Source organism: Oncorhynchus gorbuscha, linkage group LG18 (genome assembly GCF_021184085.1).
Source record: "Oncorhynchus gorbuscha isolate QuinsamMale2020 ecotype Even-year linkage group LG18, OgorEven_v1.0, whole genome shotgun sequence".
Taxonomy (NCBI): Eukaryota; Metazoa; Chordata; class Actinopteri; order Salmoniformes; family Salmonidae; genus Oncorhynchus; species Oncorhynchus gorbuscha.
In genome coordinates this window covers 13504579-13524782 of record NC_060190.1, presented here as the reverse complement: position 1 = coordinate 13524782, position 20204 = coordinate 13504579, and the positions used below count along the sequence as shown (strand labels likewise).

General features: G+C 42.6%; 1 protein-coding gene across 1 annotated transcript; it reads left to right on the top strand.

Annotated features, from left to right (window-relative positions):
* The first annotated feature begins 2986 nt into the window (after positions 1–2986).
* LOC124002487 (hexokinase-1-like) lies at positions 2987–20145 on the top strand. Its single transcript, XM_046309912.1, has 18 exons — positions 2987–3390; positions 4961–5123; positions 7325–7473; positions 8031–8150; positions 8567–8662; positions 8746–8845; positions 9087–9270; positions 9639–9794; positions 9966–10199; positions 10436–10740; positions 11219–11367; positions 11572–11691; positions 12277–12372; positions 14530–14629; positions 14878–15061; positions 15395–15550; positions 15878–16111; positions 18701–20145. The coding sequence occupies exons 1-18, from the start codon at positions 3328–3330 to the stop codon at positions 18861–18863; spliced, it is 2772 nt and encodes a 923-aa protein (XP_046165868.1). The 5' UTR covers positions 2987–3327; the 3' UTR covers positions 18864–20145.
* Positions 20146–20204: the final 59 nt, after the last annotated feature.

Below are 20204 nucleotides of genomic sequence, written 5' to 3'. Positions count from 1 at the left end.
TTTTTTTGCACACATTTATTTGTACATATCCCCTGTACAGATACATCCCATAAAAATTGGTTCCTGTTTCAGTCATGTCTTTGGTCACATAGCTAGCTATTCGCTGGCGTAAGTGGAGACACTTCAGGCTGAGGAGTATGTTTTACACATCCCCATGTGCTACATAGGTGCCAGTCAGACAATTTTTATCCAAAGAATGCAACACACTTTGAAAGGCGGTGACCAACGCTGGACATCGACTTGACAAGTTTGACATTGAGACAAGCATGATGCAAGACTTTGCGCTCACTGAGTCCCACAGAGTATTTGCGCATGTGCACGGGTACAATTCACGCTGCTACTATGAGGGTGTTGTGCACTTGAGTGAGGACCCAAAAGCTGTTTAACAAAAACAGAGTCCTTTAATGTAAAAACACAGGGAAGACATAGATCCTCTTCAGATGTATATAACGGCAAAATAGACAACCCGCAGAGAGGGCGACCAATGAAACAAAAAGTCCTTCTGATATTTACAGAAGAGTCCCCCTTCTTAGCAGCAGAGGAGAATAGCTGGGTTAGAGTCCCCTTCTTAGCAGCAGAGGAGAATAGCTGGGTTAGCGGCGACAGACTGCTGGTTTCTCTGGGTAGGCGCGGGTCGTAGAGGACAGAGGTACCTGATCACACGTAGCATCAGATGAACAGGCAGATTCCGACAGGACGGGACAAGGGTGAAGCAAACGAGACGATAGTTTGGTTCTGGCATGAGAAACTCAAACGAGAATCTGACAAAGAAAGAAGCAGGAACAGAGAGAGAAATAGAGACCTAATCAGAGGGAAAAGGGAACGGGTGGGAAAAGGGTGAACGAGGTAGTTAGAGAAGATGAGGAACAGCTGGGGGGAGGAGAGAAAGAGAAGGTAACCTAATACGACCAGCAGAGGGAGACGGAGTGAAGAGAAAGAACAGGAACAAGACATAATATGACAATACATGACAGAGGGTAGCTACAGTACCACAACAACAGAAAAGTTTAGCCTCACACTTCAACGCTTCTGATTGTTGTGGAAATTGACCCACTACTACTGTTAACTTTGTGCATCTACGTCATCTCGTGTCATTTCACGGAGTCTACCTTTTAACCTAACCTAATCTATAACCCGACCTTATGCATTACTGCCCCCAGTGAAAAGAAGTGACATCCCAAATACACATAAACTATACAACACATAAATGGCTCCTAGCCTCCCACATATAGGCTACTTTCTGTCCCTAACACTAAAACTAAATAAAAACGAGTAAAGTGAATCTGAAAACTAACTGAAAATAAACTGAATATCAAATAATATTAAAACCAATAAAAATAAAAAACGATTTAAAAACACAAAACTATAATAGCCTTGTTATATACAGTATTTTTTGCTCAACTTTATCAAGGCTGCAAATAATTTGAGGTGACTGTATAGTGTAGTTCTGTGTCAATAGTATCCATTTATTATTATGTCTCTGTGGCCTCTCACAGTGAAGCCAGAGACAAGGTCACCTTGGAGCGGCCATGATGGCACCAGGCAGTCTTTTTGGAGGGAAGAGCGACAGGTCAACCAAACACAAAGCACACTCTTCTCTCTCTCAAGCTGCTCCTTTGGAGGACAGAACAGAGAGAGGGAAAACCCTTCTTCGAGGGGGATAGAGGGAAAGCAGTAGGGAGGGAGGAGGGGAGAAATGAGGGGGAGGTCCTAATTCACTATAGAGTTGAGGGAAAAAGACGTCAGAAGCGCCACGCGTCATTGAGTCAGCCGAGATGGTTCGGTTTACGTAAAGCGTGAGGTTGACGTACTGGGGACTGCAGAGAAGGGGGATATTTAACACCTTCAAGACCAGGTATAGTAATGTTGAGTTTTGTTGCATCAGATCATCAGAAATTGATACAGTGTTTCAGTCTTTGTGTTTTATACCATTGATGGGGCATTTTCTTGTGGTTCAAACTTGAAGGTCAAAAGACAAAAGAAAGGTGACTGTCATAAGCAGCTGTAATATTTTGAGAAATGTACATTTTAGTGTCATTTCAAGACAGAAAGAAATATAATTCTGATGGAATGGTACACATTACATATGAGCTGTTTTGGTAAATCGGTATTGATTAATTGTTCGACAAAAAACGATAGGATGGCATTCATAATATTCAAAAACAGTGACATCAAGATTTCTGCCCACTTCTATTCAATACAACAGTTGGTGAGAGTGGTGAGATGCTTTCAAACTTCTTCTCTACCTCAAGACCACGTACGTCAAGCACTCAAGTCATTAGATACATTGTTCATCCAGACTCTTCACTGAATCATCTCTGACCTGATACATTGTCTGTTTTATAAAGGGCCCCACCAAATATCCAAACCCATCCTAAATTTCAAGAGGTTGACCTCATCAATACAATTATGAAAAATAACGATGTCCACTGGTTCCACTTTGGAGAGAGGTCACAGGGTCACAGACTACATCACATAAAACATTGATGGGGCAATAGAAGTAGAATTGGTGTCACTAACACAAACACTCAACTCAGAGACCTTAACCTAAAGTATATTTCTATATATGTCCCTAGAGCTGTCAGGGTGCCCTTCAGTCACCTACAATCATCCAGCTGATGCCCCAGCATGAGGATGGTGATGCAGAGGAGAGGAATGACATCATCATGTGATTGCCCTCCTACTTGCATGTCCTCCCCTGGGTACAGACATGCCAGCCGGGAGTCTCTCACTCTCTTTTTCTCTATCCTTCTCTTTCAATGACTTTCTCTCTGCTGCTTCGAGGAGAGGGGTGGGATACTGTATCAACAAAGCCTCCACTTCCTCCCTTATCCATTTCTCTTCCTATCCCCCGTTCTTCTCTCCTCCTTTCCTGAGCTGAAGGAGAAGCCCTCAACCCCCCCTCCCCTTGCCATACCCTCCGCAAGCAGCCCTGGCTCAGCCAATCAGTGTACGGTGGGGGCAGGGCTTAGCTGACCACCATTCCAGTGCAGCACTGCATCCACCAACAGACAGGCAGCTAGCAGGGAGCAGCTAGAAGAGCTAGCACCACAGCACTGAGACACAGACAAGACACTGTGTGTGTGCCTATGTGTGTGCAACCAAGGCACAGCTTCTTCTTCTTCACTGTTTTACTAGCACTTTTACCTCACAATTCTTTTCAAAGGGAACTAGGGCAGCTCAGGTCTGCGTTTCCTCCTCATTAGAATAAAGAAGGGATCAGTGAAGGACAAGAGCGAGCTTGGATATCGGTTGTTCTTTCCTCCCTTTTCTCTCACCTCCCTCCGTTCGTCAGTCGCTGACAGCCCTCGCATACGTGCAGGCAGGATGATAGCGGCACAGCTACTGGCATATTACTTCACTGAGCTGAAGGATGACCAGGTTAAGAAGGTGAGTGACTACAACACTTTTACTGTACTCTTCCCTCTAGAATGGGTCAGTTTTGCAAGAGTAGACGCTGCTGACAGTCATGGACACTGGTTGATGGTTGATGCTATCTGCATATCAATATGCCTCTGGGACATGTGATGAGGCTGGGCGAGGATGGAGCTTTGGGAGGGAAGCCATGATGGACATCTGATTTAATATTGATGAGTGGTTAGTCTTGTCTAGAGTAAGTGTTGGAACAGGAGTGTGCAGTTTTTAATAAACACACTGTGTGTCCTTGAGATTAGGATGTGCCAGCTTGGTGGGCTAGCTGGTGGTGGTCGTGATGCATTGCATGCTAGCCCCCCTCTCATCACTAAGGAGTGTTTCCGGGGCGTCTGTTGCCGGGGCGTCAGAAGCAGACAGGTGTCTGTGAGCTAGAGGCTCTGGAAGCTGTGAGCACTTCCTCTCTCCCTCCCCCTCTTCTTCTCTCTCTCTCTGACTCCTCTCTCGGTCTCTCCCTCTCCATCGTCATGGAAACGGTTAAAGTGCCAAACCCCACCTTGCCTCACCATCCTCCTCCTCTGACAGTAGGCCTGTAACCAAATCAATTCCCTCGTTCATTCCCGTGGATAGGAGGGGACACGCCCATTAGTGATAGACAGATGTTGACCACAGATCAGAACAGAAACAAGGCACGACATGTAGATGTCAGAGAAGCATCAGAGAATCTAGTTGTCTTAGGACACACATTATACATGAATAAATAAATTGGTTTTGACTTGACCTGTGTGACATCCCCTAGAGACTGAGTAAAGACAGAGTGGCTCGTTCTCTGACGAAGTGTGGGATAGGATTTGTGATGTCATACGTGACGTGTAGTGCAGCATGTGCACGTGCCCCTAGTACTGTAGCTAGTTACTAATGTGTGATTCACCACAGCAGTGAAAATGTTAAGGCCCCTGGGAATAAACTCAGTTAACCATTACATTCCTGATTAAGACCTGTATGAGGGCTGATTCAGCAAAATATCAAATTATCTTTATCATTATATTTTTTTGATGCCCCAAAATTGTACTAATACTTACCATTGTGATGAAAACAGATGGTCTCTGATAGTGTGCATTTCATTAGTTTGTAGCCTACTACTACTTAATTACTAGCGTCACACACATACTCGTCTCTATGTGAAGGATGCACAATGCTATTTATATCAGGACAATCATTCTCCAGCTATCGGCTCTACAGCAGTAATATTTTTCAGCTCAGCTCTTCTTTTTGGAGCCCCATAGCGACTGGTGAATACTAATGCCACTGCAAGAGATTATATAATAATCTGTGGATCCTATCCAGTTGTTCCCTGTGGATTGTGTTCCATTGCACTCTGGAATAATATAACAACTTGTAATGTCTGTCTGTCTTCATATTGCTAAGTACCTGCACTCCATCATTGGTTGAGTAATATACAGTATCATAACGATACATAATAGTTAGGGTCAGTAGAAACTCATGACCCTAATCTTCGTATATACTGTATCATGATGACATATCATCATAACATTTTGTATCCATTCTTTCCTGTGGTGGTCTATAGATCGACAAGTACCTTTACTCCATGCGTTTCTCTGACGAGACGCTGCATGACATCAAGTGTCGGTTCCGGCGGGAGCTGGAGAACGGGCTGGGCCGCGACACCCACACCACCGCGACCGTCAAGATGCTGCCCACCTTTGTCAGGTCCATCCCTGATGGATCAGGTAAAGTGTCAAGTCAATACAAAGTAAACTTCAATGCAATAGTGGGTGGTTCTGTGTGGTTCAGTTGGTTCACGAGCCAAAACGGGTTCCCGAAAATTGTGCACAAAGTCATCCATTTCATATGATATGTTACATCCTGCAAAAAAATATTATTATAATATTCCTGCAATTCGGATGATATGTTACGAATTGGAAAGTGCTTAATTAATATCGCCTTCAATCTCTTTAATAAAGTACAGCAATATATACGTACATTGGAAATAATCCACACTGCCTCTCTGCATTACAAAAAAACCTATACATTTATAATCATAAGATAATGGCATGGATCCCATTTGGACCTGCAGCTTGCATATCTACTAGCATGTCCTTTCTTCTAGTAAAAGCACTTTTAACTCTACATTGAAAATAGTGTTTATACTGTAAGCACTTTAAAGCACACTACACTCGCAGCTTATCTATGCTGCAAAAATGTGCTGAGGTGTTTTAAATGGCCTGTGCCATTCTGTGCCATTAGGCTTTTTGTGTGTACTGTGTGGCCCCTGTATTTGAACTTGGCAGGTCATATGGCCAACTAGCGCCATTGTTGTGAGCCCAGGAGCAAAACAGTGCTCTCTGTGGCCACTAGTGTCTATGGGCTGTCAGTATGATTAGCTGTGCTATAGCAGTGCATGATAACATTTAATATCACTGACGCTGATCATTCAACTGCTAGATACAGAGACACTGAGCTCATGCAAAATTATGCAGGCGTCCACCGTTGGGGTAGTTCGGTTTATTGGGGACAGTTGGGGTTATTTTTGTTCAGTTTATAGTATATAAAATGTATATGTTGTAGTTGAAATTTAAAGTTACAGGTAAGATTTATAGTTTAAGACATGAAAAAAGAGGAGATGAGTTCACTGTTTGTTTCCTTGTTTGTTTACAGCTGATTGCCTGTCAACATCAGTTAAAATGCCCAGCCCTCGTTAATAAATAACTAGAGTATTGGGTTACATTAACAAATGTAATGTTGAATGTCAACAGGAAATCTTCCCAGCATAAAGTTACTACTTTGGAGAAGAGGATGGAAAATACCATATGTAAAATGTTTCCTGATAATAAAATGTCAGAAAGCTATTTTGAACTTACTGATTGTAGAGGCCACTGCGGATAGTAGAGCCCACTGATAGTAGAGGCCACTGCTGATAGTAGAGGGCATTGTCAAGAGGTTTACTCCAAACATCCAACCTATGCATAGACCAGGGTGGCCTATCTTTGTTTGTAAACAGAGTGGCCTGTGGACAGTAAATCCCGAGGCCCAACAAGGCTAGCCTTGCAGAGGGGTCGTATCATAAAGCCAGCCTGCCATGAGCAGTTCCCTGTCATCTTGCATGTTATAAATAGCCATAGTTTTCAGCCACTGGACATGAGAGGGTCTGGGAAGGGGGATTCAGTCAAAGTTCAAAGTTGAGGCTATGGTGACAGCTGACAACTGATATGTGTCAAGTATGTGAGATGTGTGCAAAAGTATTATCAACAATTTACTTAGTTACACAGGCCAATCACAAGCCATCAATGCCATGATCAACAAGATAGCAACACACGATATATATTTTCTGTGATGGTATTCTCTACAGAGTATGGAAAGATGAATATCAACAGTGGAGAACTCTTTTAACTGCAGGCCCTTTATTGTAAACTACAATCTAGATGGAACAGCAGTACTTTAAAACAGTGTTATAACAGAATATTACCTAGTTAGCCTGAGGATAGAATTCTACTTTGCTTTAATGGCAACTACAAATGGAGTCATCCTCTAGTCTGTAGGCCATCAGACACACCTCCATCCAATACAGCTCAGTGACATTTAATTCCAGACAGGTCAAGGGAACAGATTGTGATAATGCTCTGTGGTCAACACCAGACAGATAGTGTAATTAGATCAGCTTAGTGTCTGGAGTACACAAACAGCTTGGTGTTTGATATATACAATCAAATATAAACAGGCCTTTCTTTACCTTTTGAGGACAGAGTATGATTTTGTCTCCCTTCCTAGAATGACATAATCCTGACATATAGCACCTGGCAGGCAATCAATTCAGTTCACCTAAAAGGAATTTTGTAGAAAGTAACACGCTGCTTGAAAGACACTAGAAAATAGGTAATGTTGTTAATGTATTTTCTTCTCTGTTTTTATTTTATTTTCTCCAATCTGACAGAAAAGGGGGATTTCTTAGCTCTGGATCTGGGTGGCTCCAACTTCCGTATTCTGCGCGTGAAGGTGACACAAGACAAGAAGCAGCCGGTTCAGATGGAAAGCCTGGTCTACGAGACCCCTGAGGACATTATCCATGGGAGTGGGACGCAGGTCAACAACACCACAAAACACCACCAAAAAATAAAAAACACCCTCAAAACTGCCCAAACACTCCCAGACCATTGCCGATAGTCTCATTCACTCACATCAGAGGTTCACCGGGTCAAACAATAAGGATTACTCTGTATAAAAGCAGTCACTCAATATTGTTGTATGGATCTGTTTGTCCTATGAAGTGGGTGTGACATCAAGACCCCCATCACTACACTGTTGACATCTGTTGACTGTTGAAACTCCCGGAGGGCAGTTGGCAACAGTAACGTGATACCCACAACAATTCTGTAACGAGAGAGATCAATTGTAATTGGTTGAAACAAAAAAAAAACATTCCACACTGTAACCTATAGGCCTACAGAGTGGTCGTAGTGGAGGACTGACTTGAAGAACTGCTGGCCACCATCATGATTTACCAATTCAAACCAGTTCAATTGTTAATTAGGGGTTTGACAAGCCAATAGGGTTGGGTTGCTTCTACTGTTATTATGTGTAATTGTATAACTGCGTGCTTCTGTCTCACTCCTCAATGCAAGTTATTTTTATGTCTGTAGCTCTTTGACCATGTCGCAGAATGCCTTGGTGACTTCATGGAGAAGCAAAAGATCAAGGATAAAAAACTCCCAGTAGGATTCACATTCTCCTTCCCATGTGCACAAACTAAACTGGACGAGGTAAGAGGTTCCAATAATGTATGCTTTTATAATGTTTTAATGCTTTATTTGAGATGTTGAGAAACCACAATAAATGGCATAATTGGTTTAATTATATTTAAGTATAAGACAACTTTTAAGGTTTGAGTTTGCACAGTTCTGTTGTAGAGTATACAACTGCGGGGGTGGTACCTGCCTGGGGGACAAAATCCTAATTTTAAAAGCCATTTTAAAAGCCAACACTAGCCAAAACCAGTTAACAGCAGCCAAAACTAGCTAAGACTAGCCAACACCAGCTAACTCTAGCTAAGACTAGCCAACTCTAGCCAACACTAGCTAAGACTAGCCAACACCAGTCAACACCAGCTAACACTAGCTAAGACTAACACTAGGTGGTCATAGGACAGATTTATTAAAGAAAGTGCTGTCTGTTAAAGGCCGTCTTAGTGACTTGGACAAAGAAGTTTAAAGTGAGTGGTGTAGAAGGCATGGACGTTGTGAAACTTCTGAACAAGGCCATCAAGAAACGAGGGGTGAGTTTTCTTATTTCTTAACCATAATTGAATTACCACGTGTGCCACTGGAAGAGAATTAGAAAACATATTGTATTTGTCAGGACTATGAAGCTGACATCATGGCAGTGGTCAATGACACAACCGGAACAATGATGACCTGTGGGTTCGACGATCAACGGTGTGAAGTTGGCATTATCATTGGTGAGGATACACAGCATTCAAGACATGTATGTTTGCATACACTCAAAAGGGTTATTGATAATAGGTTGTAAAATAACTGTGCAGCTTGCCAATGGCAAAGAATGATTGTGTCATTGTAGACTGATGTTACTTCTAAAATTAAGTGAAAATTAAGCAGATGCCCATTTTGCGGCACAGCATTCTCCTGTGGCTTGCCGCAGTGCTCCAGACAGGTTATTTACTAGGCTGGGTGTACTTTCAGGTACTGGTACTAATGCCTGCTACATGGAGGAGCTGCGGCACATTGACCTGGTGGAGGGAGACGAGGGCAGGATGTGCATCAACACAGAGTGGGGGGCGTTCGGGGACGACGGGTCCCTGGAGGACCTCCGTACAGAATTTGACCGGGAGATCGACCGAGGCTCCCTCAACCCTGGGAAACAGCTGTAAGTCAAGACAGCAGGGCCTACATGGTACTCGGGACTGCTATGTGGAATATGTGTTGATAGTTGTTGCTATAACGGACTTATGACCTAAAGCTAATTACAGTAAAATTTGTCAGTTAAATTTGTCAGTTAAAACTCACTACAAGTGATAAATATATAGGGCTCCAGGCCAGGGGCTTGCCACCCTCACCGCCAAGATAAAACAGAAAACAGTGTAGACATTGTTCAACCCAAGCAGGTATTTACAAAATCTCTGGGAAGAGTCATGTCACAAAACAATAAATCCTCAAAGAACGTAAAGCTGTGTATTTGTTTACAAGCCCTAAAAATAAACTGACAGTGTCTCTGTTGTGTCTGTGTCTGGGAAGGTTTGAGAAGATGGCCAGCGGGATGTTTATGGGAGAGCTAGTCCGCCTCATCCTGGTCAAGATGGCCAAGGAGGGACTGCTTTTCGAGGGTCGGATAACCCCTGAGCTTCTGACAAAAGGGAAGATCGAAACGAAGCATGTTTCAGCCATTGAGAAGTAAGAGGTCAACCATGGAGTTTCTTCCAAGGAAAATATACACAACTCCATTGTTTTTGTGGACTATATGACCTCCATTACATACAATGAAATGTTATTTGAGGCTAAGTGAGCTGTAGAGCTCATGCACTACATAAATTCTTGCCATTGACCTCTCTCTCCCCATGACAGGAGCAAGGAAGGCTTGACCAAATGCAAAGAGATTCTAACGAGGCTTGGGGTGGAGCCTTCTCAAGAGGACTGTGTTGCCGTACAACACGTGTGCACTATCGTATCCTTCCGCTCTGCGAACCTCATCGCAGCTACACTGGGAGGTATCCTTACTCGGCTGAAGGACAACAAGGGAGCCACCCGCCTGCGCACCACTGTGGGCATTGATGGGTCTATGTACAAGATGCACCCTCAGTGAGTACTCAAACCTGCAGGAGGTTGATAGGACCTCCTCTGTGCAAGAACACAATAAGAGAACAGGAGGGAATTTCAAAATAGCCACAGGTGTCAAAGAATATGCTGGTCTCTACCACAAGTGATGATGCAATAACATATCAAGATTGCCATTTCCTTGACAAGTACTAGACTTTGATACAAAAATCCAAACAGCTTGTAATCTCTTCCATTCATCCGCCCTTCTCTCTCTGCAGATATGCCCGACGTCTCCACAAGACGGTGCGGCGTTTGGTGCCCGACTCTGACGTCCGTTTCCTGCTGTCCGAGAGCGGAAGTGCCAAGGGTGCTGCCATGGTGACGGCGGTAGCGTACCGTCTGGCCGACCAGACGCGCCAGATCGCCCAGACACTGGCCGAGTTCCGTCTGAGCAAAGCCCAGCTGCTGGAGGTGAAGAAGAGGATGAGGACAGAGATCGAGAACGGCCTGGGGAAAAAGACACACGACTCAGCCACAGTCAAGATGCTGCCCACCTACGTGCGCAGCACGCCTGACGGAACAGGTGACCAACAGGAGGGGGTTGTGGAAGGATGGATGGATGGATAGCAGGAAGGATTTAAATGCGGAATTAATATATCTTCTCACCACTATTCAGAGTTGGCGGGAATCAGTTCCATCTGAATTGTAGTCTAATCAAGAATTCAATTACACCTCCATATAGGAATTCCTTGTTCAACCGTTAGGGAATAAAATGGGACTGACCCCCGCAAAAGTTTAAAAGCTTCAGTACTTTCAAAATTGGTCTACTTTTTGTATAATCCTTGGGCATTTGCATGTTAGAATCCCTTTGTTTTTACTGAACCGTTACCCAATATCCCTGCCTAATCTGAACAGAAGATAAATGTCACCGACCTCAAGCAATTCATACAGGTAGAACTATGAGAATCGACATTTGAAGCATGAGAATATCTTATGGAAATAGTGGTAGTTTGTATGGTATTGTAAAATCATTAGCTAATAAGCCAGCTCTCATGTTACAGAAAATGGGGATTTTCTGGCTCTGGATCTGGGAGGGACAAACTTCCGGGTGCTGCTGGTTAAGATCCGTAGTGGGAAAAGGCGTACAGTGGAGATGCACAACAAAATCTACGCCATTCCCATCGAGGTCATGCAGGGCACGGGAGAGGAGGTACAGCAATGGCTGAAATTACTAAATGTCATTAGCCAAAAGCCATTAGATTCGGTCTCAATTCATGAACTATAATTCATCCGTTTTCAAATGTCCAAATAATTGAGTCTAATATATTTCTGTCTGCACTGAAATAAATACAGTCAGCACATCATCAGTCAGCGTATGATTATTAAAGCCGTTTTTTTCCACCGTTTCCTCCAGCTCTTTGACCACATTGTGCACTGCATCTCTGACTTCCTGGACTACATGGGCATGAAGAGTGCCCGTCTGCCTCTGGGCTTCACCTTTTCCTTCCCCTGCCACCAGAAGAGCCTGGATGCGGTGAGTAGTTTATCTGCTGGCTAACATCTACCCTGGATGAGAACCCAAAATATATCCTGTTACGCAAGAGCCTCCAAAAATGGAATTACTCTCACTGACAATTATGATCAACATTTGCATTTCACAGTATATTTCATTGATCGTTCTGAGTGATAGTCGTGTCTAATGTAACTATAACATATGTGGATGCACTGAAAATCAAGTCAATGTATTAAGTGATCGTAGAGCTGGGACGATAAACCTAAAATTATTGACACCGAAGGCATTTTGCTGATATCGTTCATTGTGATAAGTAGCATATACTAGAGAAATGTGAAGTTTGAAATTCTATAAGTTTGCTAATATGGGTGATTGTTAATGGGACAATTGACGCTACAACAATACATCTTTGTTTTTTTGTGTGCAATAATAAAATGATGGTGTACATTATAATAAATGTATATATTTATATATATATAAATGTATCGTTCTATTTTAGCGTTATCGCATAAATTCATGCAATTTATCGCAATATGGATTTTTGGCCATATCGTCCAGCTCTAGGTGATAGTAGCGTAACCAAAAAGTGCCTTTTCTGTTTTTCAGGGTATCCTTGTGAACTGGACCAAAGGCTTCAAATGCACAGACTGTGAGGGTGAAGACGTGGTGGAGCTTCTCCGGGAGGGCATCAAGAGGAAAGAGGTGAGGTTGGACACCACGCCTTATGTCACACCACTGTGATAATATGTAACACCTCCCCACAATATAACTCCATAGAGTAGAATCAAATAACTGGCGTGGAACCAGTTGCCAAAATTTTTTCAGTGAGAATCACTATTGGCTCATTGAGTTGTTGCTAGAAGTCGCTGGGTGACGTTTTGCCGTTGCCATGACGAAGTCACAGCACCAATTTGCCCTGCACAGCTGCGGTCCCTAACATAGCGTTTTCGCCACCTCTCCCACTGCACACCCCCTCCCCTTGTGCTTCTCTGCCTATCTGTGCACCATTGCAGTGCCTTTATTGCACAGACAGCGTCTCCCATGCTTTGCGGCAGAAAAGTCTGAGTGGGAAAAGTCGCTAAATGCTATCAAAACCATAGAAATCCTTTGTGGGAAAACTCTCCAAAGGCAGCCTGAAAAGTAGTGAATTTGTTGCTAGGCTCCTTTATCAATAAAAGTTGCTGGAGGTGTCTGAAAACTTGCTAAATATAGTAACAAAATCGCTAAATTGGCAATACTGTGTGGAACTGTCATTACACTCATGCGCCATAACTGAACTGCCACTACACTGTCTCAGTCACCATCAACATTAACACCCCACGTACAGGTTGATCTCATTCATAACACCATTTATCAACAATAAATCACTCTATGCGTTTGGAAATACTGATACCATCCCAAGTAACAATGTTTCAATTTATTCAACAATGCAAAATGCCAGACCACGATATTAAAAAAACAAAAAAAAATAGCATATCATGCTAAGTTGGCATTAGGAGCATATGCTAGTAGCATATGCAATGTCTCCATTGGCAACTTTCAGCCGTGCTGCAGTAACTCGGTTATACTCAATGTGCTTCGGTCATTCTGGACTTGTTGTTCTGAGGGGTTCTCAGCCCAAATCACACACCAACATGTTTCTCAGTATCTTTTTTATCAATTTCACCTTTTTAGATGGAGGATGGAGTAAGTATTAGTTGAATGTCAATGAGCAAATTGATTCGGGCAAAAATAACAGGTAAAACAGAGCCACAATGCTAGTCTCAAAAACCTGTCCCTAGGCAACACAGTGACTAGAGCCTGGTTTCAATTATGGACTATTTTGGCATAGAGGAAGTACGTAATTACCTACGTCACTACTTTATTGGCTTGAATAAAATACTAAATATTGGCAAAATAAAAAAATACTAAATATTGGCTAGCAAGATGGAGATCACTTTGGTTATTTTTAACTACTTTAACTAAAACCACTGCAAAGGTTTTTCCTGCAAGTTTTGGTTTTGAATTGCGACGTTCAGGCATGACTGCCTCATGATTTGTTGGAGAGCCAAGATAATAGCTTTTTTTTAATCGATGTACTGTAGGTAGTGACGTAGTTAATAACATAAAGAGTCAATTACTGAAACCAGTCCCTAGTCACTGTGTTGCCTAGGGTTGGATTTCCAGGACTACCGCAATGCAGAGGTGTGGAAATTGTTTAAATAGCATGTTATTAACATGGGAAAATTGTAATAAACAAGAATGCAAAAATGACTGTAAATAGTTATAGGAAACGTATAAGACAAATTAACTTGAGAATGTTTGTTGTGACCATTGTTGTGACCATTGTTGTGACCAAATTGCGAGTTTATATTTCTAGCAACATCAATAAAAGATCAGGATCTTTACAAATGGGAATGGGAATATGATATATTTTTGTCAATTGTGTGTGTATGTGTGTGTATGCCTGTCTGTCTCCTGTCTGAGCTTCTGCATAATAATGAATGTGTGGAGGGTCAGTGGGTTGCATTGTTCTTGGAGTGCTATTTGAAAGGTTGCCATGTCTGATATCATCTTTCAGTTGAACCAGCCATTCACTAACATTTCCAGGGGGGAAAAGTGGATAATTCATTGAGAAATAACTGAGAAATAACCATTTGTAAACACCAACACTCACACTGAAAATAATATCATGTTTTTTGCTTTACAACATGATGCATGACTCTAAATGGAGGTTTGTTTTCTGGTTGTGACAGTAAATTAAGGTGACGAATGAGGTTACTATTTAAAGCATTGGGTGAAGCAGAAAATGTATAGTTCAACTCACTCAAATGTACTGTTCAACTCATAATGTTGTTTGTGTGTTGTGTGTATGTGTAGGAGTTTGATCTGGATGTGGTAGCTGTGGTGAACGACACTGTTGGAACAATGATGACGTGTGCATATGAAGAGCCCACCTGTGAGGTTGGACTTATTGCAGGTATACAGTCCACTACTTATTTTAATCAACACAACCTTGTTTTTTCTATCAAATGCAAAATAAGTTGATGAAATTGGATACAACGCTAATGGCTAAAACTCTTATACCAAATTGTATGTAATTTACTGTAATGTACATTGTAATAAGCAGTATATCCGCAATACATGTAATACTGTATAGATTTATAGACCTGGGATGTCACGTGCATTATAAACCTAAGACCTGGGATGTCACGTGCATTCTAACAGGGACAGGTAGTAACGCGTGTTACATGGAGGAGATGAGGAACATAGAGACGGTGGAGGGGAATGAGGGACGCATGTGCGTCAACATGGAGTGGGGCGCCTTCGGGGACAATGGGTGCCTGGACGATATCAGGACGCAGTACGACTGCGCCGTGGACGAGAACTCACTCAACGAGGGCAAACAGAGGTGACAATTGAACCGCCAAACTAGTAAATGGCTGAATTTTTTATTTTTTTTGGCCTGAGTGTTTTGTTAATGGCCTGAGCATGGCCCTGTACTTTATCGTATTTGAACCAGAATCCTTTATTGACTCTAAAATACTTTATTGTTATCCATAATAAAATGGTGCTTGGTTGTGATTGTTGGTATGTTAGACTAAGAGTCATCGATGGTCTACTGTACTATGTCGATGGTCTACTGTACTATGTTCCCTGAGGAAAGATGGGCCAAACTAAATAACTAAGTTTATATGCCTCAAATTTTGGGTATGTTTTGGGTATGTTTCACTCCATGTCTCAGGTATGAGAAGATGTGTAGCGGCATGTACTTGGGAGAAATTGTGAGGAACATCCTGATTGACCTGACCAAGCGCGGCTTCCTGTTCCGTGGAAAGATCTCTGAGACGCTGAAGACAAGAGGCATCTTTGAGACCAAGTTCCTGTCCCAGATAGAGAGGTAGGGAACATGTGATTAAACTAAAAAATATCTTGCTGTACTTAAATTTGACCCTATTAACTAAGGATATACACCTGGGGGTGTGCATAAGAATCCTGTTGTAATTTGGGATGTACAGAGATTATCTACGCTGTTGAGAACCAACACTTAATACAATTACAAATTGTTTACAACAATTGCATCTACATTGTTACAAACACATAAGAATATGATAGACACCTTTATGAGACTGTAACCAATATTAGGCCTACCTGTATGCACAAGTAACTATTCAGTATCCAGTGATCCAATGGCTCTTGATGGACCTTTAACCCTTTCTACCCCCAGCGATCGCCTGGCCTTGCTGCAGGTCAGGGCCATCCTACAGCAGCTGGGTCTGGACAGCACATGTGACGACAGTATCATCGTCAAGGAGGTATGCAGCACCGTGTCCCTCCGTGCGGCTCAGATCTGCGGAGCCGGAATGGCCGGCGTGGTGGACAAGATTCGTGAGAACAGAGGGCTGGACCACCTAGATGTCACTGTGGGGGTTGACGGAACACTCTACAAACTGCACCCACAGTGAGTGATGGAGGGATAGAGAGAGAGGAAGGGAGAGGGAAAAAAGGAGAGCCAGTGTTAGCTCATAGTAAACTAAATCCAAAGCTTCCTTAAAATGTTAAAAGGTGGAAATTAGAAGCATTTCCATAATGACGTGTGATATTAGTGTCAGAGGATAAGGACATTTCACATCTGCTACATCTTGTCTACTTAGATGTCATAAGGTGAATGCACCAATTTGTAAGTCGCTCTGGATAAGAGCGTCTGCTAAATGACTTAAATGTAATGTAATGTAAATAGAACTCTGAGTACAACTGTAATGAATCCGCATCATCAATTCAGTGATACAGTGGGGCAAAAAAGTATTTAGTCAGCCACCAATTGTGCAAGTTCTCCCACTTAAAAAGATGAGAGGCCTGTAATTTTTATCATAGGTACACTTCGACTATGACAGACATAATGAGAAAAAAAATCCAGAAAATCACATTGTAGGATTTTTAATGAATTGATTTGCAAATTATGGTGGAAAATAAGTATTTGGTCAATAACAAAAGTTTATCTCAATACTTTGTTATATACCCTTTGTTGGCAATGACAGAGGTCAAATGTTTTCTGTAAGTCTTCACAAGGTTTTCACACACTGTTGCTGGTATTTTGGCCCATTCCTCCATGCAGATCTGCTCTAGAGCAGTGATGTTTTGGGGCTGTTGCTGGGCAACACAGACTTTCAACTCCCTCCAAAGATTTTCTATGGGGTTGAGATCTGGAGACTGGTTAGGCCCCTCCAGGACCTTGAAATGCTTCTTACGAAGCCACTCCTTCGTTGCCCGGGAAGTGTGTTTGGGATCATTGTCATCTTCAATGCCCTTGCTGATGGAAGGAGGTTTTCACTCAAAATCTCACGATACATGGCCCCATTCATTCTTTCCTTTACACGGATCAGTCGTCCTGGTCCCTTTGCAGAAAAACAGCCCCAAAGCATGATGTTTCCACCCCCATGCTTCACAATAGGTATGGTGTTCTTTGGATGCAACTCAGCATTCTTTGTCCTCCAAACACGACGAGTTGAGTTTTTACCAAAAAGTTATATTTTGGTTTCATCTGACCATATGACATTCTCCCAATCTTCTTCTGGATCATCCAAATGCTCTCTAGCGAACTTCAGACGGGCCTGGAGATGTACTGGCTTAAGCAGGGGGACACGTCTGGCACTGCAGGATTTGAGTCCCTGGTGGCGTAGTGTGTTTTATTTTTTTTATTTCACCTTTATTTAACCAGGTAGGCTAGTTGAGAACAAGTTCTCATTTGCAACTGCGACCTGGCCAGGATAAAGCATAGCAATGTGAGCAGACAACACAGAGTTACACATGGAGTAAACAATTAACAAGTCAATAAGACAGTAGGAAAAAAAAGGGGAGTCTATATACATTGTGTGCAAAAGGCATGAGGTAGGCAAATAATTGCAATTTTGCAGATTAACACTGGAGTGATAAATGATCAGATGGTCATGTACAGGTAGAGATATTGGTGTGCAAAAGAGCAGAAAAGTAAATACATAAAAACAGTATGGGGATGAGGTAGGTAAAAATGGGTGGGCTATTTGCCGATAGACTATGTACAGCTGCAGCGATCGGTTAGCTGCTCAGATAGCAGATGTTTGAAGTTGGTGAGGGAGATAAAAGTCTCCAACTTCAGCAATTTTTGCAATTCGTTCCAGTCACAGGCAGCAGAGAACTGGAACGAAAGGCGGCCAAATGAGGTGTTGGCTTTAGGGATGATCAGTGAGATACACCTGCTGGAGCACGTGTTACGGATGTGTGTTGCCATCGTGACCAGTGAACTGAGATAAGGCAGAGCTTTACCTAGCATGGACTTGTAGATGACCAGAAGCCAGTGGGTCTGTCGACAAATATGTAGCGAGGGCCAGCCGACTAGAGCGTACAAGTCGCAGTGGTGGGTGGTATAAGGTGCTTTAGTGACAAAACGGATGGCACTGTGATAAACTGCATCTAGTTTGCTGAGTAGAGTACTGATGGTACTGATGGTAGGCTTTGTTACTTTGGTCCCAGCTCTCCACAGGTCATTCACTAGGTCCCCCTGTGTGGTTCTGGGATTTTTGCTCACCGTTCTTGTGATCATTTTGTGATCATAATTGCTCCCACAGTTGATTTCTTCAAACCAAGCTGCTTACCTATTGCAGATTCAGTCTTCACAGCCTGGTGCAGGTCTTTAATTTTGTTTCTGGTGTCCTTTGACAGCTCTTTGGTCTTGGCCATAGTGGAGTTTGGAGTGTGACTGTTTCAAGTTGTGGACAGGTGTCTTTTATACTGATAACAAGTTCAAACAGGTGCCATTAAAACAGGTAACGAGTGGAGGACAGAGGAGCCTCTTAAAGAAGAAGTTACAGGTCTGTGAGAGACAGAAATCTTGCTTGTTTGTAGGTGACCAAATGCTTATTTTCTATAATGAAAATTACAGGCCTCTCTCATCTTTTTAAGTGGGAGAACTTGCACAATTGGTGGCTGACTAAATACTTTTTTGCCCCACTGTATGTCCTATAAGAGACAATTATCCTTATACTTGTCTGACTATGTGTGCCTGTCTCTCCAGCTTTTCCCGGATCTTCCACCAGACAGTGAAGGAGCTCGCCCCCAAGTGTAACGTCAACTTCCTGTTGTCGGAGGATGGGAGCGGCAAGGGTGCAGCCCTCATCACAGCCGTGGGCTGTCGCCAGAGAGCACAAGAGGCACAGCAAGCGGCTCAGCAAGCGTAATGAGTCGCCCCTCCCATCACCTGTACAACAACCTGCTACTCCAACTTTTCTTCCACCCACTGCACAGCTCTTCTCTCCATCTCCCCATAGCCCCGACAGCCGTGACTCCACCTGGCCACTCTCACAGCCGGAGACATGTCCGCATGCATAGGGAAGTAAAAATACTAGAATATTTCACCTTTATTTATTTATAATGCACCAGAAGGGTTTATCATTTAAATGTTTGTAAATTTTCATCGATAGCATGTTGTCTTAAGTATCTGATAAATATAGTGCAAAACGTGTGTATTGTATAACAAAAGTTGGATTTTGCACCAAACAAAAAGTTCTCTGTACTTTCTACTGGATATGCGAGTTACAAGACTAATAGTATTTTTGTGGAACTCTCAATTGAACCATTGAAAATGTAATCCAATGAATGATACAACAACTCCTTTATAGTGATTACACTCTATATATCTTTTCCAAAAAGGCCTGTGTTTATAGGGTGGAAAGCAAGAGTCACGGCTGTAAAAAGTCAGAATTTTACACACCACCTACATACTATTTTCACACAATGTACTAGTCTACTACTATTTTTTTGTGTAAATGTATGTCAAAAGTAAGTCACATAATACAGTATTCCGCCTTCACCTAACCACTTTTTCTGAGGAGCTTGGAGAGTTGAATGACCCCCCCCCGCCCCCCCAGTTAAAGTGTTGTTGCTACATAAATGTGAATTACTACTATACCTTAGGTGTTGTGTTTTGTGTTCATTCCCAGCTATACCTACGCATTGTGTGCAGAAATAATACATGTTCATTGGGCCCCAAGACAAGAGTGGCTACTCCGAGCGCTTCTGTGTGTACTTGTGGCTGAATGTCTCTGTGAGTTCTACTGTAACATGACCTGAATGTCTCTGCGAGTCCTACTGTAACATGACCTGAATCTCTCTGTGAGTCCTACTGTAACATGACCTGAATGTCTCTGTGAGTCCTACTGTAACATGACCTGAATGTCTCTGTGAGTCCTACTGTAACATGACCTGAATGTCTCTGTGAGTCCTACTGTAACATGACCTGAATCTCTCTGTGAGTCCTACTGTAACATGACCTGAATGTCTCTGTGAGTCCTACTGTAACATGACCTGTAGCTTTACATGTCCAAAGCTCTATGAAGACTGCATGCCTTATTCTGAGACAAATGGAGGGTCCTGGATCCTTTAATTTTATATATCAAAATAGATTTGTGTTCCAAACTGTGACAAGTGAATTCATTAAATTATATTTTGTTGTGCAGTAAATACTGTGGAGATGTCTCTTTCTTAGAATTTCACTGTACAGGTGGAGCTGATTCTACAAT